Consider the following 24096-nt stretch of genomic DNA (forward strand, 5'->3'; position numbering starts at 1 on the left):
CTCTGTTTTAAAGCGAAGAGTGAACCTACCAGCTGCAGCTTGTCCTGTAGTCCTTGAACAAACTTCATAGGTGCCATCTGGAACTACACCTGCACAAGAATGACCCCAATACAATTAGCAACATGCTTGTATTAAACACTGTACCACATATTGCCTCCCAAACACAATTACCTAAATGTAAACAGGATTTACAGCTCTGCTATGCTTCATTTCTTCCCCACAAAAGGAGAACCTTTGGACTCAGCCCTGTTCTACAAAGTATAGCATTTTATTTTATTACTTTAGCAACTTATCTATAGCTTTGGCTTTATTTGTAACATATACTTATTAGACTCATATACCTAGACACCTCTAGATGGCTCTCTACCAACCTCCAGGATTCTAAGATTATTTGTTTTTTTGGTTTTTTTTTTTTTTTTTTTTTTTTTTTTTGGTTTTTTTGAGACAGGGTTTCTCTGCAGCTTTGGAGCCTGTCCTGGAGCTAGCTCTTGTAGACCAGGCTGGTCTCGAACTCACAGAGATCCACCTGCCTCTGCCTCCCGAGTGCTGGGATTAAAGGCGTTCGCCACCACCGCCCAGCTAAGATTATTTGTGACATCATGAAAACACAACACAACACAACACAACACACACACACACACGTTGTTGCTGGTTTTTTGATGACATGCTCTTGCTATGCAGCTTGTCTTGGACTTGAACTGTCAGGCTTCCAAGTGCTAGGATTACAGATGAGGCACTAAATCCTGGTGAGAAGATTTTTTTAATGACAAAAATTTTATACTTATTTATTATGTGTGTAAAGGTGTGCAAGTGCCATGACAAGAGTAGAGAGTAAGAATGAGTTTCTACCCTGTGGGTCCCGAGGATTAAATCCGTCTTAGAGGTAAGGGCCTTTATTGCCTACATCACAGGTGCTGCCATATATATAATTTTTTTTTTTTTTGTTTTTCGAGACAGGGTTTCCCTATAGTTTCTAGAGCCTGTCCTGGAACTAGCTCTTGTAGACCAGGCTGGTCTCGAACTCACAGAGATCCACCTGCCTGCCTCCCGAGTGCTGGGATTAAAGGCGTGTGCCACCACCGCCGGGCCTATAAATTTTTTAAGAATGGACATCACTGAGAAAGAACTGACAAATTAGAACTACCATATTAGGTCCGAGATAATCTGTCACTTTTGTCATCTCTTTGTCAAGGAGTATTTTGTGAGGAAAATGGCTGACTACTATGATGTTAATCTCATGATCTTGTATCTATATCTAAGCCTGGAAACATATCTGATTTTAACTATAAAATGTTACTACCATCTTGCTTTATTAATACCTTAAACTTAATCAGTGAAGAATATGCTATCTTTGAAATAATCTCTAAACAAAGTAAGTTTTTTTTTTCTTCACCGAGACAGGGTATCTCTGTGGCTTAGGAGCCTGTCCTGGAACTAACTCTTGTAGACCAGGCTGGCCTCGAATTCACAGAGATCCGCCTGCCTCTGCCTCCCGAGTGCTGGGATTAAAGGCATGAGCCACCACTGCCTGGCACAAAATAAGTAGTAAAGAAAGAATTAAGGTCACTTTTAGTAAGCCTTAATGAAAATAAAACAATCTAAATTCGATTACACTAAGTAAAATGTTCTTTTATAACTGCGTGAATCCTAAGTTGGCGTCACATCTCTTTTCTAGGTACTCTGATATTAAGTTTGTCTTTTCTTGAACATTTTCTAAAAAGAAAAATGTTCCCAATTTAGGCATACTACCTTCCATTGTGAGAAAGGATCAATTCTTCTTCTTTCCTCTTCCTTCTCTCTCACCCTACCCCCCATTTTCTTTCTTTTGAGACAGCTCCTCAGGGCCTCATGCTGTAGTACATACTGGCTTCAAACTTTTGTTATATAAGTGAGGATTAGTAGGCTGACCTTCAACTCAAGACCTTTTGGCCTCTTTCTGTGAAAGGCTGTGACTACAGGCATGCCTATCAAGGCTGGTTTTATGTGGTGCTAGAGATCTAATCCAGGGTTTCCTGATGGTAGCCAAGTACTCTACCACCTGAGCTACATCTCCAGACCTATTATGTTCTTAAAAAGATATTGCAGTAACTGTTAAAAAATTATGTTTTTCACAGATTCAATGCAATGCCCATCAAAATCCCAGCAAAATTATTCAAAGACCTGAAAGAATGGTACAAGTTCATATGGAAAAGCAAAAAACCAGGATAGCAAAAAAATCCTGAACAATAAAAGAACTTCTGGGGGCATTGCAATCCCTGATTTCAAACTATAATACAGAACTACAGTACTGAAAACAGCCTGGTATTGGCATAAGGACAGACAGGAAGACCAATGGAACCGAATAGAAGACCCGGATATCAATCCACACATCTTCAAACAGCTGACTTTTGACAAAGAAGCAAAAAATATCAAATGGAAAAAAGAAAGCATATTTAAGAAGTGGTGCTGGCATAACTGGATATCAACATGTAGAAGAATGAAAATAGACCCCTATCTATCTCCAAAACTCAAGTCCAAGTGGATCAAAGACCTCAACATAAAACCAGTCACACTAAACCTCACAGAAGAGAAAGTGGGAAGTATACTTGAGCACACTGGCACAGGAGACCACTTCCTAAATATAACCCCAGCAGCAGACACTGAGAGAAACAATTAATGGGACCTCCTGAAACAGAAAAGCTTCTGTAAAGCAAAGGACATGGTCAACAAGACAAAGAATGGGAAAAGATCTTCACTTACTCCACATCAGACAAAGAACTCAAGAAATTGGTCATCAAAAGAATAAATAATCCAATAAAAAAAAATGGAGCGCAGACCTAAACAGAGAACTCCCAACAGAGGAATCTAAAATGGCTGAAAGACACTTAAGGAAATGTTCAACATCCTTAGTCAACAGAGAAATGCAAATCAAAACAACTCTGAGATTCTATCTTACACCTGAAAGAATGGCCAAGATCAAAAACACTGATGACAACTTATGCTGGAGAGGTTGTGGGGAAAAGGGAACACTTCTGCCTTGCTGGTGAGAATGCAAGCTGGTACAGCCCCTTTGGATGTCAGTGTGGTGACTTCTCAGAAAATTAGGAAACAACCTTGCTCAAGACCCAGTAATACCACTTTTGGGTATATATCCAAAGGATGCTCAATCCTGCCACAAGGACATGTGCTCAACTATGTTCATAGCAGCTTTGTCTGTCATAGCCAGAACCTAGAAACAACCTAAATGCCCCTTCACCAAAGAACGAATAAGGAAAATGTGGTACATTTACACATCAGAAAAAAATAATGACAGCTTGAATTTTGCAGGAAAATGGATGGAGCTAGAAAACATTATTTTGAGTGAGGTAACCCAGACACAGAAAGGCAATTATCACATGTACTCACTCATAGGTGGTTTTTAAACATAAAGCAAAGAAAACCAGCCTAAAAACCACAATCCCAGAGAACGTAGACAACAATGAGGACACTAAGAGAGACTTACATAGATCTAATCTACATGGGAAAAAGACAAGATCTCCTGAGTAGACTGGGAGCATGGAAACCTTGGGGGAGGTTTGAAGGGAGGAGGTGAGAGGCAGGTAGGGGAGCAGAGAAAAAGTAGAACTCAATAAATATCAATAAAAAAAGAAAAAAGTTTAAAAAAATTATACTTTTCAACCATAAAGAATGGATGTCTACCTTGTCAATTCTGAATCACAACAAACAAGGCAAGATATGGCTTCAGGTAAAGATATGCTCTGATTACACTTTAGTCACTGTTACAAGTCAGAACAAAGCCTAAATTACTAGCCTTTCAAATTTAAGAAGACTACATAATAAAAACTTTAAAACTTGAACATCATCTCTTTTCTCTACCAAATATGAAAATTATATAAAAGTATTCCTCCCACTAGAAACTACAAACTATTAAATCAATTTGTCCATTTTACCATTTTGAATTCAAATATCAATAAAACAATTGCTCTATTCACTGTCGCTCCAATTTTCTTTCCCCAAAACAACTGAGCTACAAAAGTAATGTTCTTCAAAGTATAAATCTAGTTAACTGAATATCACAGAGATCAGAATGGCAAAGTTCTTTATTGCCAAAACAATACTGAGGTACTAAATAATTATCTATTCATTATAATAATATGCTTTTAATTCTGAGCCCAAGGCCTATTTCTTATAATCTCTATGAGATAAATTTTCTTAATTACTAGGAAAATGGTTTATTTCCTTTCCACCCATTGTGTATTTATTTTAATTAGTACATGGATAACATGCAGCACAAATCAGATTTAAATTAGTTTTTGTCTTTACTTTGGGAAAATTATCATGACTTTTCAGAATGAAGAAGTTGCATAAATGATGTCAAACCATATCTGGATCATAGGATTGGCTGAAGATTTCAGTTTCACCATCTTTCAGCTTCTACATGTGGACATCTTCATTATGAATAGTGATACTGTACTATCTCTTCTGTGATACTTAAAGATATTAAAAGTGAGACAAACAAACCTTTCTACTTTCAGATCAGCATGTGCACAAATAGTGGAAGTAGAATGCACAATGCTCTCTGTTGTGTACTGTTAATACTGCTATTGGGTTATTCCTCGTGTCAGCAATAATTAAAGCTGGAGTTCTAGTCCAGGGGATTTACGCTACTCTTACATTTAGTGAGTTGGGTCTTGAAGTTATCACTTTCAGCACCTTGGAATAAGGATGGTGTTATCCAGTTATTCGTGTTTCTACTATAGGAAAAAACAGGAAGAGATCAAAGCCTCAAATGTATAGATGTCTCTCTGCGTCACTAGAAGATTGAAGTTACAAGTTTTTGTAGATATATTTTGCTACCTTTAAAAATAAGGCCTAAAATTGTTTTATTTCATTTCTAAAAGTATTCCTATATCTGAACATTCTTTAGTTACCAACACAGAGACATTTTAATTCTTTACAATTATCAGCCTCATGCAGAAAACAAACCAGACTCACAGGCATTCATGACTAGATCTCCACGGATCTCTGGTTTCCAGTCATCCCACGATGTCTCAAAGCCATCAGCAAAACGGATACAGAAGTTCTTGAAATGGCCTTTGCTAACCAGAGACTCTGAGGAACATGCAGTGATGAGGGTACTTTCAATGGTTAGCACTAGAGCAGAGCCGGTGTCAAGGTCCCCAGTGTGATTAGACTGCAGAAATACCAAAGGAAAAATGAGGCAAAAGGTGAATTAATTTTTTTTAAAAAAGACATTGTATGTGTATGAATGTTTTGCCTGCCCATTGATTATGTGCATCACATGAGTGTGTGGTGCCCACAGAAGTCAGAAGAGGGCTTCAGATCCACTGAACTAGATTTACAAATGGTTGTGAGCCATCATACGTGTGCTGAGAATTAAAACCAGGTTCTCTGCAAGAGCAACAAGAGCAATTTCTTTAGACCAGATGACTTTTAAAATTCAGAAATCTTCTCATTTCATAAGAATAAAAATTTGAAAGAGTCAAGTCTAGAAATCTTCAATATAAAGCAACTTAGAAAAAAAAGAAATTTTAAACATTACTCAAACAAAATATATTTTCCTTGTGCCTTTCCCTTTTTAATATACGAAGGGCTAACTACCTGTGTTTCTGTTTAAATGACGGGGACCATTCTCACTAGACAACCAGTTCCTGCGTGTGCAGCTTTCTTGAGCGCTCTCATCACGTCATCAAAAAGCTGCCGTGCTTCACCTCTTTAGATACAAACAACAACACCCAATTTGAACCCCAAGTTTCTCTTAGCATTGTTTTGCCAAACAGAACCCTAAATATAAATTTATTCCACTCACAGGCTTATCTCTGCCATGGCATTTCAAGTATTAAACGTGACACTGAAGGAAAACTGTAAGAATAAGACAGATTTCTGCATGTGATTCTTAGGGCTATTTCTTCTGGGTGTGACAGGTGCCCACAGCATTTTCTTGCTTAAACACATGTTCAAGAACATATACCTTCCTGAAAACTGGCCCTAAACTATGAAGACAGTATTCTTGCCTATCCACTACATATATAACTTTCAAGTTACCTTATCATCATTTAATATTCATACTTAATACATAAAGTTTGTAAGCAAATTGAAATTCCCTGCCATATTACAGATGACAGTATTAAAATGCATTCTCAAATGTCCCTTTGTTTCCACTTTATACAAAGATTAATACAAAGATTTCTTTGCTTAAAAAAATTATTAAGAAGATTCTGAAGCTTATTTGCAAAAGCCAGAAGTGAGAGTTTTGTTCAAGTTATAAAGTGTTCTACTTAATTTTTTTATACTCTAAACACAGAAAAGCTGAGTAGAATTATCTATCTGGCTGTCAACCCTGGAATAAAGCCTCCTATGTTTTGATTTTTCTGTACCTGTGCAGTATTTGTTATAGGGAGGCAAATTCCTAGATCATTCACAGTCAGCTGGAGGAAGAGAGTCCCAAAGGCCTGGGCTGATGTTTGCTGGATACCAGGGAGCATGTCTACCACTTCCTTTGTCGCCATATGAATGTCCTTATGTAAAGCCATTCGTTGTTCATTCCAGTTGTCATAGGCAGCCTTATAATTCAACCAAAACAGCACAGCTTTTGCAAATAAAGAACAGGCAGAAAGAAAATTAAAGTCAATAATGCAAGTGATTTATTACAGTTAGTAAATTTCAAGTACTACAAAAACTGATGATTAATAATAATTACTTTATTAGTAAGTTTTATTAACTTACTCCAGAAAATTGTAGAACTAGGATTGTAACGAAACTAAAATACTTTTCATGGACAAATGAAAAACGATGCAGAAAGTAAGCAACTGCCTAATGGCAACAGAAAGAAAACACAGATCCATTTAGCCATTCAATACTGTAGAATGTCTATTACATATTTAGTTCTGGGTATAGTGATATTTCATTTGTATTTTAATAAATAAAGTTTGCCTGAACACCAGAATGCAAAACAGCTACACAAGTTAGCCATATAGGCTAGGCAGTGGTGAAATACACCTTTAATCCCAGCAGTCACACTTAGCCATAGAGGCTGGGCGGTGGTGGTGAACACCTTTAATGCCAGCACTAGAGAGGACTAGAAGGCAGGATGAGATAGGAACTAGCTCTCTTTCAGTCCTAAGATTTCATAGAGGTAAGAGCTCTCTAGTGTCTTGACTGCTTTGCTTTTCTGATTTTCAGGCTGAACCTCAATATCTGTCTCTGGGTTCTTATTATTCATGCTACATTTGGGTGGAATAATAAATTCAAACAAACATGGTCCTTGACCTTAATTAACTATACGGTTTACCTTTTGTGTTGGTTTGACTAAGAAATGTCTCCCTTATGCCCATGTACTTAAATTAAATACTTGGCTCTGGATATATGCCCACCACCCGGAAGTCAATAATAATTCTGATAGAGGTAGTAATCTTACCTCTATCAAAGGCCACAGGTTGTGCATAAACTATTGGTCTATTCAAGGTAATAAGCACAGCTTCCCTATCTGAAGAACCACTGATTTCTTCTCGAAGGGCATTCCTTAATCCAATTCTAGTTTTAAAATAGGCAACTTGATGAAAATCAGAACCAGCTTCCTCATAAACCTAAAATGAAATTCAAAGCTTAACAAAATCAAATAATGAAAAAATTTTACCAAAACAAATCAAACATTATTAATAGCATTATTCTACAAAAGACCTACAGTATACTGCCCTAATTTAACCATTAAATGGTAGATACCTTACATTCTGTACCACAAATGCTTAAAATTAAGATAAAATATTAAGAACTATATAAAAGGCAAACGTGGAGCTGGGCTGTGACTCTGTGGTAGAGAGCTAGCAGGCCAAGTTAACCCAAAACAGAGGTAAACATAGTGAGGTATTAAATATATCAAAATAAATAAGATTTATTTCTTTTCTCTCAAAATATGTATCCATTTGAAAAAGTTAGCTTTTCCACAGATAACAATTTAACATAGTTAATGTAGCCATCAATTTTTAAACTGTAACTGCATTTAAAAAATGACTCTGGGGGGCTGGAGAGATGGCTCAGAGGTTAAGAGCATTGCCTGCTCTTCCAAAGGTCCTGAGTTCAATTCCCAGCAACCACATGGTGGCTCACAACCATCTGTAATGGAGTCTGATGCCCTCTTCTGGCCTGCAGGCATACACACAGACAGAATGTTATGTACATAAAAAATAAATAAATAAGTAAATAAGTAAGTAAATAAATAAATAAAATTTATGTAGTTCTTTAAAAAAATGACTTTGGGTGAAAATTAGGTGGGGCATTAAAATACATATTTAGTCAAAGTAAAACAGAAAATAACTCTGATAAACAGTAAAACTTTGTGTATTGGGGAACTCTACTAGCTATTGTCTTTTTCTTAAAACATTAAATACTTAACATTCATTATATGTTAAATTTTCAAATGTTCTACAGGGAAGGTATAAACTTAACACTTTAGATATTAACTAATGAAACCACAAGACTGAAATAAAAATAATGTTTAACAAACTAAAAAATTATAAGCAAATGTTTATGCAGGTTCTGGATAAAGTCTCATGAGATTGCCATTGTACTAGCCTGTAAATAGGTAGAATACAATAAAAAAAAACTGTAATGAAATGGCAAATTAAAATTGTAGAAGTCTAAGTTTTCAACAGAATTTAAAATATAAATTTTAGGAACTTAGTTCTAAAATTGTAACACATAAATTAATTTAAAGACAATAGTGAAAATAGTAATATAGTCTTTACAAACCTGATGTTTGACAATTTGCCCTAATGCCAGATTTAAGTCTACTTGGCATTTACCAAAGAGTTTCAGATAGCTGCTACTTCCTGGTGAAGCTTTGGTTTGAAGTCGGTTTGAAAGTTCCAGTTCAATCAGTCCAGTTTCAAATCTCACAGCTCTCATTGAAGGAGTGGTGGCTGTTACCTGAATACCCTAGCAGGTTACATGTTACAAGGAAAATAAGAAAATAAACCAATTACAGACTTATTCAAATGCAATCTTTTGAAATATGATAAAAAGTCATGTTTAAAATGTGTAGGTTATACATAAGGAAAATAGTCTTTAATTCAGTTACATTTCTAGTTAATAAATTTCATTGTAATATTTTTACTTAAAATTCAAAGTGTTTGGGGTTAAGTATACTAATTATAATTAAAAAGTCATTAAGTAAATATTTAACTTTTAAAAACTAATATTTTTATAGGAGAAAATTAAGGTTTACAGTAGTATTATAGCTTTCTGTTTTGCTTTTAGTCATGCCCTGTTCTCCCACCTTTGGTGCTGAGGATAGAATCCAGAGCCTTATTTCATTCAGATAATTGCAAGTATAGGTAACTATTCTATCACAGTCCCTAAAATTTTATTATTAATGAAACAAATATCTAATATATCCTTGCAGAGTAAATTATAAAAGAAGTAATTAGAAATATCAAATGTTCACTGGTATGTAGCAAATTAAACTGTCTCAACTATATAATATAATACAGCTTTCAAGAAGATAAAGCTGATCTCAAAAATCTGATGTAGAAAGATTTAAAAGTATTTTTAAAATCGATAAAAAATGCACATATAATAATAGAAGGTCCAGGCATCGTAGCACACACCTTTAAATTCAGTACTGGGAAGGCAGAGAGGTGGCTCTCTGAGTTCAAGGCTAGCCTAGTCTATATAGTGAGTTCCAGCAGGCTAGCAGGCTAGTCAGGGCTGCTTAATTGAGACTCTGTCCAAAAAAAAAAAGAAAGGAAGAAAACAAAAGGGAAAAGGGAAAAGGAAAGAAAAAAGGAAGGAGCTGGTAGTTTCAGGAAGCTTGGTGCCTGCCCTTAAATGGATTGAGGATGTAGCTCAGAGAGAGAGAGGCTTGCTGTATATTTCAAGGCCATGAGCTGAAAGCACAGCTGTGTTAAAATGAAAAAGTAAAAAGGAGCCAAAAAAAGCACTGATAGAATATTCAACTGTTAAAGCTTTTCCCCGAGTAAACTAGTTTATACTTTATTTTTGCTTCCTATTTTTCAATTTATATATTATACAAATATTCCACGACATATGTACACTAATTAATTAGAAAGTCCTAAATGTTATCACTGTTATGTAAATTTTACCTTAAACTGTAAATTCAGGGAATACAGGAGAATTTTTGGTTTATCTCCATCTGTTGTTCCATCATGTTCATTCCAAAGAGGAATAGGCTGCTCTCCACCTAGAAGAGGTTAAATACTAAAAAACTAAAGAAGCATCCTTATCAGATAAAATAACTGTATTTTGTACATTAAAAAGAAAAACTCCAGTAAAAAAATAATGACAAATTAATGCAATCTTCAATTGCAATCTTTAGCCAAGTTACATTTCAGTGAAGCAGGTTATATAACATACACTATTCATAGACTCTCATAAGGAATTAAAACATTACTACTTCTCAGACTTTTGGCTACAATTGAGTGCAGAACATTAAATATGCAATTGTGCAAAACACATGATCATACATCTTGAAAAATGTATTTGAAGCCAAAATGTAAACTGATGCCTTTAGTCAGCAATGTGAACTTGTTTACATTCAGAAATGTTGCAAACCAACATAGGTAAGTGTGTGCTAATAATAAAGAATGTGGCAGCAAACATTTACTCCAGAAACGAAAAACACTGGTGGCAGGAAACCTGGTGGTGAAGTTCCTATGAACAAAGCATTGTGAACACAGGCAACGTGGAATAGGAAGTGATACGTTTGTATTTAAGGTATAACATGTATTTCTATTTGTTTCCCTCAATTTGAATATTTTTCTGCATGTTTTTCTTCCAAATGATCTACTTCAAAATAATTACTTTTCATATATATAATAAGCTTTGAGTCTAGCATCACCTCAGAGAATCTATAGAAGTGAGGAAGAAAATACTTCTACTACAGCCATAACAAATTAACAAAGAATCAGATTTGAAAGATTTGAAAAAGATATTGATTTCATATTGGCTCTTAAAATTTGACTAGTGATCTAAAATCTATTCAATAAATACTATGATAAAAACATATTTTGTGATTTCTACTGCAATATAAAAAGAAAAAATAAGAAGAAAGGTATAGAAAGAAGCCACAATTTACAGAATGTACACGGTAAGACAGAGAAAGAGTGACTGATTCAGAGGAGATATCTATCTGTGTTTTTACACACACACATTGTGTATGTGTACAGGCAGGAGAGTAAAAAGGAATGGCATGTATGATGAGACAGGAACACAGATATTCAGAATACCAGAACCTATTATTTAACATAAATCTGTGTAGATTTATGTATCTTTGTATGCTAAGTGCCTCCTTGCATGCTTACACTTTCCCTCTTCCAACAGTTCTGCTCTAAAACTTAAAACCTACTTTTTTCTCCTCTTCTGCTTATCATCAGGCCCTAAATTCTACCTCATATCAGAAATCCACAAAAACCTTTCTTAACGAAATTTAATTAATGAAATCAGTGATTATCTTATCTGCAGTCAGCTATCAACTATTTTATCTTTCTTCTTGTCTCAATCGTCAGCTACAACCAAAATTTCAGGTGACAAAAATTACTCATCACCATTTCTTAAATGTCTTAATTTCCTTAAATAAGGCTTTATCCGATGCCACATTTGGAAGTCTCACGCTAACTCATTCCAAAAGAAGGTTTTTACATTACTTTTCAGTGAAAAATTTTTAAATGTTAAATCACTATTATTGTTTTCTCTCTGATGTTACCATTCTCTTAACTCCCTTTTCTAAAGCATATTATGTTCTTATTTACTTGCTGCATTCTCAACCATGCAGAGATCTGTGTGGGCCCTGGTACCAAGGAGCGTGAGTTGTGGAGTGCATGCAATGTGCCATGTGCTCACCTAGCCCACCCTACACTGTTATAGTCACTCTTATTCTAATAATTCTCATTTATCAGTTCTCCCCTGATATATCATGATGAGAACTTGATCTTTCTTTCTCATGTGATGTGTCAAAAAATATCCATTTCTGTCATAATTTTTATTTATCCCCATAGTTATCTCCCAAATTACATTGAGTTTCTTTGGGAAAGCATTATTTTAGTGGGTTCTCAGTGTTTTCCTCAACTCTGTCAAGTGTACCTGTTCTGTTTCATGACCAACTTGTCATCTTCAGTCATATCTATGATACCCTTCTCACAACAGTTATGACAAGTCTTCCTAACTTTCTTTAGACCCCCATAAGACTTATTCAATCACAGCAAATGAACATGACTTGCTGTTTTCTTTCCTGAGACTCTCCCTGTCTTTTGGAATGGTTCTATAATCAAAATGTAGAATGTATTCAAGCCCTAGTTCAAGTCATCCTGATATTATGAAGTCCTCAGTGATAATGTATACATAAAGTATTCTTTCTCCTTAAGACTTTTAATATTACATTTTTTCATTCATTCATTTTTTTGTGTGTGTTGTGTGTATGTGAGAGAGAGCATCCTAATGGAGGTGTAAGTTTGCTAAGTCCAATAACTCTTATTTCCACATCTTTGTAACTTCTTCATGATTTAACTTAGAGACACATATTTTGTCTCATAAGTTCTACTTAAACTGATTTATATCAGTTCTTTTATACAGAAATACAATTTATAAAGATAACTATATAAGACAATTTCTACTTAGAATTACAAAAGTATATCACATACTAAAGAGAAAAAAATCTCACAGCATATTTACTTGCACTTTGAGAATTATTTTTAAAATACTGTTAATAAAAATGTTTAAGTCAGTATAGGCCTCCGACATGATTCTATAGTCAAAATTAGGTTCCAGATGACTCTAGAGCAGAGGTTCTAACCTGTGGATCATGAACCCCTTGGTGGCTCAAGCATCCCTTTTACAGGGGTCATGTATCAGATATCCTTCATATAAAATACTTATATTATGATTCATAATAGTAGCAAAATTAGTTATGAAATAGCAATGGAAATAACTTATGGATGGGGACAACACAACATGAAAAACTGTTTTAAAGGGTCTCAGCATTAGGAAGATTGAGAAACATTGCTCTAGAATGATCTTATGGCACAACCAACATAGAGCATGTGCGACCAAGTAAGAACTATAGGGTTCTTTTTCAGAGTCTTCACAGTTCTTAGTTAAATAAAGAATAAGCAGTAACTTCTCTGTAATAGAAAATGAATTAAGTAGCAGGCTATTGTGGTGGGGAAATAAGAGCTCTTAAGTACGGGAAAAGGCAATGGAATGCTGCTGTAAAGGCAGAAGGAAGGCTGACTGGAAAGGGGGGCTTGCATGTGTGGGCAGAGAAGCAAATGAAAACAAAGTATAATGATGTCTATGTAAAAATGTCATAATGAAACCCATTACTTTGCATGATAACCTAAAAATATAATAAAGAACAAAAATATGAAGGAATGATGTATGGACACAAGCATTTATCCAGGGCTTGGAAGATGGCTCAATGGGTAAGAGAGCTTGCTGTAGAAGGAGAGGGACCTGGGTTTGGGTCCCTAGCATTTATGTAAAAAGTTAAGAGTAGCCATTCTTGCTGGAAAGTCTAAGCAAGCCATAAAGGCTTTAAGTGATATAAGACATGTAAAAGATGAGACTTAGAGATCATATATATACATATAAATTTCTAAGGTCAAAGTAGAATACACTGATAATAAACCTCTATTAAATTAAAACGTGTTCTCTTAAGTTATTTATTTGTTCTTGGTAACACAAGCACCGACTCAAAAGAACAAAATGTGTATCTAATCAAATTTATTTAAAAGTGCTTAGGTTTTTCCCAAACTTTATCTATTACATGGTAGTTAAAGTACTCAACTGGTGTTAACAAATCTGGGCGCTCAGTAACTACTTGGAGAGTTATAATAATGTGCACAGAGGGATTAAGAGGCAAGGTATTTTTGTTCTTTGCCTTCCATGATCAACTCCTAGTGTAGTCCTGGTGAGTCACCTGTCTGTTTTCCAGGTAGACTGTACCTAATATCCATTCTACATAGAAGGTAAACACAGAGGAAAATTTCCTCCATATTTCCAGGTGAAGCCATAGTCAAGTAAGGTCTTTCTTTGACTTATCCTCAGATAGATGGAACAGCTAAGCAAGGCTAACAAAGACAGACTCCTCCCAAGTGCAAGTAATTCTTGAGGACCAGAGTCTAAATGTCCATGACAGTAAGAGAAAGTAATTAATTTTGGCCATCTGCAAATTTTTTTTTTAGGATTTTGCTTTATTGATATAAATTTAATCCATCTGCAAATTCTTAAGCATACAGCAGGAAAATACAACTGAAGTTAAAATAATTGATAATAATACAAAACATAGGTTTTTAATCAAATTAAAGCTCTTAATCAAGTTAAAAGACTCAAATTTTTTTTCTAACCATCGACATATTCTTATTTATGTATTTCTGAAAATTCTGATTATGCCTCCTTTGCTTTGCAAGATCTACAAAATAAGATTAAAAATATGCCAAAGACTACCTTCTCATTGGTGAATAGCTTTACACCTGAATCTCTGTATCTCTATAGTAAAAATCAGTTAAATCTAGTATAATCTTAGGGGTAAGGCAATTCTCTAGACTTTTACATTCAACCACTGTCTTAATTTTGTCTATATTTATTTACAGTTGATCCATATTCAAATCGTCCTAAAATAATCTGACTCTGGGTCCCTTTGACTGTTCTCCAATGCTTGAAAGTCAGCAAGAATGAAGACTCTAAACCCCTTTATTCTTCTAATTTTAGTTGGAAGAGGCCAGACTTATTCAACATCAATAAGGGTCTCAACTTGTGAGCTGTGAATGTTAGCTAGACAGACAGGTACTAACAGGTTTGGATGCCATTAAAGGATTCTACCCTTATGGCATCCTTTTCCAAAGTTTCCAACACTAGAAACTGTCCTTAAACCATGATGAAGATGCTGATCTTGAAAGTAGGTAAGAACTACATGAACAACAAATGTGTCCTCTTCTCCATCCATCCATACATACAAAAGTCACCAATGTGAATCATGGTCATGGCATTTTGAACCCCAACCACTACCCCTGATAATCACCTACATTTCTTTCATACATACTTCTGCAGACCTAACAGCTGTACATAAGAGATGGCTACCTATCATCTGACATTCTTTGACTCACTATTCATCATTTCTTTGGCTACTCCTAGAAAAAGTCCATCTCTGATCAAAAAAGGAAACTTTTCATCCTACTTTCTGCTTCTTGCCAAGTCTACCCTATAATTACCCCAAATTGTAAGTGAATGGTGGGCTTTGATTCTTACAGAGACTCCCCTCACCAGCCTACAGGTTTTCTTTCTTGAAATATAGCTCTCTACCATCTCAAATAACAAAAGCAAGCTCCAGGTTCAATGAAAGATCCCAGCTTAAGGGAATAAGATGAAGACAATTTTAAAATGCTAGCTGATGTTCTCTTTTCTTCTCTGGATATGTATCTTCTCTCTCACCCTCTCTCTCTCTCTCTCTCTCTCTCTCTCTCTCTCTCTCTCTCTCTCTCTCTCTCTCTCTCTCTCACACACACACACACACACACACACACAAGTTACCAAATAATTTTTCTTACTTTTGTGTCACTTATCTTAGTTCAGATCATGAAAACTCACAGGCAAATAAGAATAGACCTTGGATTGCTAGGTCACAGAGAGCCTTACCAGACACCTTCTGTATTACTTCATTCACTTCCTTCATGAACACTTTCTGTACAAACACCAAGTGGTTTAAAAGATCTGTTGTAAGATTGTGTTCAAAGGAACCAACCTGCCAAACAAAATCAGAGTGTGAGATTGTATGTTAGCACTGTACTGCATTTCCACGAAGCCAAAAAACTCTAGGAAAAGGAGATAATTATCTACATAGTATATGAGAACAATGCATTGAAAGAGGGCTTATTCAGTTCCAATGATCAATTCTATTTAAATTAAATGTAAAGCTATAGTGATTAAAAACAAAATCCCTAAAACAGCACACTATAGACCTCAGGATTTTATGAGAGTGAATTACCAATCAGATACCTAATCTAATCATATGAAACATGTATCTTGTGATTAGTACAAAGCATTAATTTCTGACAGAATTAGTCAATAAACAGATGAAGCAGAAAGCAGCTTCTAGTTATTAAGTGACCATTACAAAAACATAGAGTCAAGCACTCTTTTGATTAAAGCACTTTATCATTGTGACAAGGTTCATATTTTGATCAAAAGTTAAAAGAGGAAAATATATTTGTCATCTTAGAAATCACAAAACACTTAATTAGACCTGGAGGCACATTTTTAAAAATTTGTTTTTGTTATTTTTAATTATGTATCTTGTCTGTGTGTGGGAATGTGCATATGAATGCAAGTGTCCACACAGGCCTAAGGGGTGATATTCCTATGGAGTTGCCTGATGTTGTTGGGAGCTGAACGCAGTTACTCTGGGAGAGCAGTACATGTTCTTAACCACTAGTTATCCCTCCAACTCTGTACCAGGCACTCTATCTTGCACAAAATTGTACAGACAGGACAAGGATGAGCTACAGTGTATTTATAGTAGGACACAATAAAATAGGCAATTTGAAATAAGGTTCAACTTTATATGCTTTGAAAATAATTTGTTATTTTCTTTTCCTTTTTGGTAAATCTGAGATTGTATTTTTCCTAGAGTATAAATTCTTTCTTTTTAATATGTAACATTAAGATAGACTTATACAATATAATGCTTTAAATTTACTTTGAAATGAAGCATTATTATTAGTACTGCTCAACTATATTTGCCACCCATTTTTCTATGTGGAAAGCATACCTGCCATATAAAATTTCCTACTTCAATCAACCTTTGGCTTCTTAGAATCCTGTGTACATTTGGATATACTTGTTTTTCAAATACAGAAGTTTCAACTCTTGGCCTGGCTAGGTAGATTACTGGGCAAAGGAGATTATGATAAAATCCTGGAGACCTGAGTTTTATCCCCAAAACCAAGGTAAAAAAGAACAAACTCCACAAAGAGTCATCTGATCGCCATATGTGTGCTATGGCATCCACTTCCATCAACATATCATGGACATGGATGGACAGACAGACACATACACACACTCATACACATGCACACAAGGACATCGAGCCTATAATTCGGGATCCTTGAGAAGATAATAAGAAGGTGAACCCCCAAAAAAGAGATATAGTAATCCTCCTGGATATTGGAAGTAGACACGATCACCAGGCAAAAATTGGGAACTTGAGGGTGGGGCGAGACGCGGCCAAGGGAAGATGGGGAGAGAAAAGCGTGAAGGGGAGAATGGGGGGAGCTCGGAGGAATGGGATGGTTGGGATACAAGAAGGGTGGATATGGGAGCAGGGAAGCATATATCTTAATTTAGGGAGCCATCTGAAGGTTGTCAAGAGACTTGACTCTAGAGGGGTTCCCGGGTTTCCAGGGAGATGCCCCCAGCTAGTCCCTTGGGCAGCTGAGGAGAGGAAGCCTGAAAAGGCCAGTTCCTATAGCCATACTGATGAATTTCTTGCATATCACCATAGAACCTCCACCTGGCGATAGATGAAGAAAATGACTGAGCCCCACATTGGAGCACCAGACTGAGCTCCCAAGGTCCTGATGAGGAGCAGAAGGAGAGAGAACATGAGAAAGTCAGGACCGTGAGGGGTGCTTTCACCCATGGAGACGGTGGGACAGAACTAACGGGAGATCACCAACTCCAGTTGGATTGGGTCTGATGGAACATGAGACCAAACCAGACTCTCTGAACGTGGCCGACGGTGGAGGCTGACTGAGAAGCCAAGGACAAAGGCGCTGAGCTTTGACTCTTCTGCATGGACAGGCTCTGTGGGAGCCTTCTCAGCTTGGTTGATCACCTTCCTGGACCTGGGGGGAGTTGGGAGGACCTTGGTCTTAACATAGAGTAGGGAACCCCGATGGCTCCTTGGCCTGAAGAGGGAGGGAGGGGGGGTATAGGTGGAGGGGAGGGGAGGGGAGGGGGAGGAAGAGGGGAGGAGATGGAAATTTTTAAATATAAAAAAATAAACCAAAAAAATAAAATAAAATAAAAAGAAATTAAAAACTAAAAGAAATCCAAACTCTTAGGTGTGAAGGCCAGTTTAGAAAAGGTATATAATAATTAAATGTGTCTCTTCCAGTTACAGTGTTTCCATTGAACTCAAAGAGCTTTCTTATAGATTTTCAAACCAAATGGAAAAGGTATGTCATGTTTTTGAAGTTTTTGACAGTTATACATAGAGGTGAAAAAAAAAATAATGAGGCAGTCAGGAGTGCCAGCTTTTAACTCTTTCTTAAATAATAAATGAATTTGTTAATTTGTTTCATTTTTCCATATGACCTCCAGAACATGACTAATAATGTTTTAAATCATATGACCATATTAAAAATCAGTTTGTCCCCCACTTAAAAAAGAGAACAGTATGTTTAACTCAAAGTTAATTAAAGGACCATAGAAGTAAATTCCCTTTTTATAATCAAATAAGCCATAAAAACATTGCCATGATGGACTTGAAATTTAATATATAAAATACAAAGTAATAGATTATTAGTATATTGTTCCTAAAAGCATGTTTCAATAAAGCAAGGGGGAGGAGTCAGACACAGACACATGCTCATTCCTTTTCAAATTCAGTAGGATTTCTTCTTCTGTATGAACAAACAATTTAACATTTAACCTCCAAAGTTTAGATCACTACATATATTGGTATCTAAATACTTAAATCATAAAAACTGCTAAAAGTAACTTTAAAAGTAAACTTACTTCTGCTACACAACGTAGATAATTCCCTTGTAAATAGTAGCCCTGTTTAGAAGGCAGCTCATCTATGCTCCACACTTGATCTGAGTAACTATCATGTTCTTCCATGATATATTTCCCTGACATGGTAACAGGTGGAAGATTAAGACTTGCAGAAGGAGGGATCGTTGACATATCTGTTGCAGAAACTTTTGAAGTAAAACGCAATCTATGATTTGGTAACTCAAATGTAAACCTTGTTTGTGCACCTGTAAGAAGTAAGGAACATTATATAGTCATACAAGCATGTGTTAATATTTTCACTTTTCCAAAAATGGTGTCTTAAGAAAAATGTCTTGTCATCCCTCAGTTTGATATACATAAAAGCAATATTTAAAATTTATATATGAGAGATTCTTTATCTTTAAACAAGTATATTCGCTCACTTTAAGAATTTGCAAGTGCCATTAAGCAATACAGCAGTATTTATGAAGCCTCCTGGGTACCCAGCATTGTATCATATGCAGAAAGACACAGAGTTAGTATATCACAGAAGGTAGAACAGAAAGACATTGCCCTTCATGTAGAGGAGCTATACTACAACAACTCAAGCTAAAAACAATTCCCAAATTCTGAAATATTAAGTACACATTCCTTTAGCCTTAACAACTATTAAGAGGCTAAATAATAAGCTATAAATTTTAGCTCAATATTGTGTTAAATTATTTAAAGCCTCTAACTGGCAGAGTTGGTCAAGCAAATATTAATGAATAGTCAATTCCATTATTTTGCCAATACTCTTTAGTTATCTATGTGGGCACGAGGAATTGGTAGAAGCTGTATTGCCATCAACTCTATCACTGCTCAGTGTATATACCTATGACTACACATTGATAAAGATAATGAATATACACGCATGTTCCTCTCATAAACAGCAGACTGCCACTCTCTCAGTTCCCTCTTATACAATTGCTACAATCAAGTATACCTTTGACTAGCTACTGCAAGCTTCAAGAGGTAGGGTCTGTCTCCTACTATCTCTACTGTGAGCATCACTAAATAAAATTCATCCAGATCAAAGCAACCCTAGGTCTCAGTTATCATACATCTGTAATCAAGAATGTGTCATGGTGGGGGACAATTCTGTATTCTGTCAATTACGTTTTAAATAAACGCTGTTGGCCAGTAGCCAGGCAGGAAGTATAGGTGAGACAACCCGACAGGAAGTAAAGGTGTAGCAATGAGAACAGGAGAATTCTGGGAAGGACACTCACTTGCCAGTCTTGCCCAGACCACCAAAGAAGCAGGATGTGACGTACTACCCTACTGAAAAAGGTACTGAGCCATGTGGCTAACATAGATAAGGATAATGGGTTAATATACGTTAAAGAGCTAATACAAAGCCTGAGCTAATGGGCCAATCACTTTATATCTAATAATAGACTCTCTGTGATTTTCTAGGGACCTAACACTTTGGGAACTGGGCAGGACAGAAACCCCTACAAGCCAGCCCCTCATGTTACAGTGTCGTTCTTTTACTGACTGTGTCCTTTTTCCTTATTTATAGAATTCTGGGTTCTTACTTGTATGGATATTCAATAAGCTGTTCACTCTGTTCTTAAACAGTTCTAAACTGCCTATATGGCTTGCTTTTTCCATTAATCTATGTATTCTAAATGACTTGAATATATGAACAAATTAAAATTAGCCAATGTACTCATAGGACTGCCTCTGATAGTTGAAAGCCCATGCTAACTTTGCCAAATGCAAAAGCTCACTTTAGAGTGTTTCTATTTCTGGTAATATAAAGGTTGAAATGTTTTTTAACCTCTTAATCAACAAACTCCGAAATGTAAGGAGTAGTAAGTAATACAGAGATCCTTAACGTAACATATCTCTGCTAAAATAAATCTATTAGTACTTTAAATGCTCTAGTTTATCATGTTAAGGCAAGGAAAAGAAAAAGACATTTTTATTTCAACAGGTATAAAAGAAAGTATCTGTATATAGCAACCAATTATTCTTTACAGAAATTTTGTAACACAGTAGGAAAAGAAATCAGTTTTGTTAAAATGACAAAGGTTTTGAAACCTATGAAAAACACAGCAAACAGACTCATTAGTAAAATGTTATTATACCTTAAAAACTAGAATTGAGACAAGGCAAAAATGACAAAGAAGATTAAAACCACTTTATAAATGGGGGAAAAAGAAGGTAAGATATTTAAGGGTGATTTAGAGGTGTCTGGGAAAAGTTGGCAATGAGGAGAGTAGATAAGATCAAAATACATTGTAATCATAAATGAAGTTATAAAAGGCTACATAAATAAAATTTATAAAAGAATATCATTGTTGAACTTTGAATGATCAATTTATTTATTTGTTTGTTTGTTACTTTTTGAGAGGGTCTCATTATGTTGCTCTGAACTCACAACATAGACCAGGCTAGTCGCAAGTTCACAGAGATCCACTTGTCTCTGATTCTCTAGTACTGAGATTAAAGTGTTATCACCATGCCTGGCTATTTAGTTATTTTTTAATATCATATTTTTAAGAGCTTTACCTTTTCATCAAAATACTTTCTTTTCAAAATACCATCAGTTTTATGTGGTTAGACTCATAATTCAATGTTACCTGTCATTCCATGGCTTCTCATTCTCCCCATCTTGTACTCTGCTTTCAGCGATGGTAAGAGCGCTGCTCCAATGGCTATGCCATCTAACATGGCGCTAAATTTGAGAACAATAGGCTTCTTCTCTAAACCTTCTGGTAGTTGAGGAAATTCATTTGTTTCAATAGGAGTTTGATTAACACTTGTTGGAGTTTTCTCAGAAGGCAGTGGGGTTGCAATATCTTCTTTCATAGGCTGTGGGCTATAAACCAAAATATAACATTAAAACTATTAGCAAATACTTTATTGAATAAAAGTACTGGATTTCTCAGTGGAAAAACAGCTAATAAATAATGATGATCTAGAAAAACAGACAGAGTAATATCTTATGTCATAACTTATTAACATGAGAACCTAGATTAAAAATTATAGAAAAAAATCAAGACTATCAAAATACATGCTATTTTGTCACTTTATAGGATGGGGAAAAGCAATCATGCATGTGCAGACACACACGTCTGCATACACATACACATGGAGAAACTATAGGATGGGGAAAGGTAAGCATGCATGTACACACACACACACACACAGAGAGAGAGAGAGAGAGAGAGAGAGAGAGAGAGAGAGAGAGATCAGAAAGTAGAAGCTATAAATAGTGGCAACATACACAGAGAATAAGTTACTGTGAAAAGGTCTGATTTTACTGCCTTTTAAAATGCTATATGGCATTGTAGTCCATCTTCAATCATAAACAGTAATTTCACAATAAAAGAACATACAAAACCATGCACGTTACAAATGACCACTGCAATTTCTTAAAATTAAACAAGGACTGACAGTTCTAGAATTTATTAATTTGCTTTTTTTAAAAATTGGTTTGCTTATTTATTTATTTATTTATTATTTTTTTCAAAACAGGGTTTCTCTGTAGCTTTGGAGCCTGTTCTGAAACTAGCTTTTGCAGACCAGGCTGGCCTTGAACTCACAGAGATCCCCCTGCCTTTGCCTTCTGAGTACTGAGATTAAAGGCGTGTGCCACTACTGCCCAGCTTTTTTCCCCCTCTTTTTCAAGACTGGGTTTCTCTGTGTAGCTTTGGAACATGTCCTGAAACTTGCTCTGCAGACCAGGCTGGCCTCGAACTCACAGAGATCTGCTTGCTTCTGCCTTCCAAGTGTTGGGATTAAAAGTGTGCGCCACCACAGTCCAGCTAATTGGTATTTCTTATGATGCCAATAAAAATCGAAGATCTCTCAAACTTTATGTTTATGCTCCCTATTTTGCATGAGACAATGATAGGGCCATGATGATGTAATACTTTAATGATATGCACTATGATTCTTCCATGATGTCATTGGGATACTCTCTACCAGTCCCATTACTGTGAGAGTCGATGCTCATAGTAACTGCTCATTTTCCTGCAAACCTCTGCTATCACAGCAAAAATAAAAGGTATGTTTTATTGTATAGTCACAGAATATATAAAAAATGAAATAACTCACGCTGTGGAAGGCTGTCTAATAAGGTCTGAGATTTGTTTGGATAATTGGTGAGAGCTTCGAACCATCATGCTGTGTAAGGTAGCAGGATGCTGAGGGATGTTGATACTGATAGCTCCTACTTTGAATACTGCAGCATTGTTTGTCTTCAGCCCTCTTTGGGCACTGTAGAGGGCTTGGGACTTGGCAATACTACATTTCACCACAGTTCTAGCAACAGAGGAGGAAGACTATTAAAACACAGCCAAATAAAAATTTTGGAAGAATACCAAGAATATAATATATTCTTACTCAATTAGTTAGAAAGAGATCATTCATATGTCAAGAGTATGAAAAGCTAGTTTAAAACACCTTAAAAAGATACTAAATTTATACTGCAGAGAAAAGTCTAATATTTCTTTAGTAAATATTAATGTGAGTAAAAGCACAAACATTAGCACATCGTTATATATGTACACACAAAAAAAATCCCATTTTGATTTTTTTTCTCACTCAGAATCCTCTTTTTTCCTCCAATTTATATTTGGGATCTAAAGCAACAGACACAATACAAAAAGAAAAATACACTTATTATACTTCTAAAATATAATCAAAGAACACACGTCATTCCAACAATCATCTACTCTGTTAAAAGAAATAGAAGGCAGGTAGCCTGTTGCCTGAACTCAGGAAAGGAAGTGGGAATAGACCCTGGTGTGATGAGGCTAAGACGTAACAGTAGATCTGGCAGAACTCTTGTAAACTGCACTCTCCATGAATCTTTATTCAGTCTTTGTGGACATCTGTCATGAACTTTTTGTATATACAGTGGGAATAACAAGCATGGTTCAAACTTTTAATCATTTTTTAAGTGAGATTGTGACCATTTCTTTGAATAAAATATACATGTGTACTTTAAATTAAGTGGTTAACTCTCTTCAAAAATAACAAAACTGCAAACAGAGAACTCATACTAACAACCTACAAACTAATTTATATCCCAGGTCTCTCCACATCTCTTTCAAGGCTGACAAGAGCATCCTTTACAACTTCTAGTTGAATTTCATCAGTACAGGATAACCATGCTGTTTAACTCTGGAAAGCCTTTATCTGCATCACAAATCTTGCTGATGTTTATTCAAGAGCAATAGCTTTGCTCAGTGTGCATTGAACTTTTATTAGTTCTTTACATATAGTAAAAGTGTAAGTTGAAAAAACAATATATCTTCATTACTTTTCACATCTCCTTTTATAACCTGTTAGCCCGCCTAAAAATCACTTAAG

The 24096-nt window shown here is 35.6% G+C and overlaps 1 protein-coding gene across 8 annotated transcripts in view; it reads right to left on the bottom strand.

The window, feature by feature from the left end:
* Positions 1 to 24096, bottom strand: part of Kiaa1109 (KIAA1109 ortholog) — a 178000-nt gene that overhangs the window by 43891 nt on the left and 110013 nt on the right. For all 8 annotated transcript variants that reach the window (XM_038346963.1, XM_038346965.1, XM_038346970.1 and 5 more), the window contains 10 exons: positions 22837 to 23043; positions 21357 to 21595; positions 18748 to 18992; positions 15646 to 15751; positions 10101 to 10198; positions 8749 to 8934; positions 7418 to 7586; positions 6378 to 6589; positions 4975 to 5173; positions 30 to 89 (listed from right to left, as the gene is read on the bottom strand). In XM_038346963.1, coding sequence (XP_038202891.1) covers positions 30 to 89; positions 4975 to 5173; positions 6378 to 6589; positions 7418 to 7586; positions 8749 to 8934; positions 10101 to 10198; positions 15646 to 15751; positions 18748 to 18992; positions 21357 to 21595; positions 22837 to 23043 — 1721 coding nt within the window. The remainder of the gene's footprint in view (positions 1 to 29; positions 90 to 4974; positions 5174 to 6377; positions 6590 to 7417; positions 7587 to 8748; positions 8935 to 10100; positions 10199 to 15645; positions 15752 to 18747; positions 18993 to 21356; positions 21596 to 22836; positions 23044 to 24096) is intronic.

This window comes from Arvicola amphibius, chromosome 11 (assembly GCF_903992535.2).
Source record: "Arvicola amphibius chromosome 11, mArvAmp1.2, whole genome shotgun sequence".
Classification (NCBI taxonomy): Eukaryota; Metazoa; Chordata; class Mammalia; order Rodentia; family Cricetidae; genus Arvicola; species Arvicola amphibius.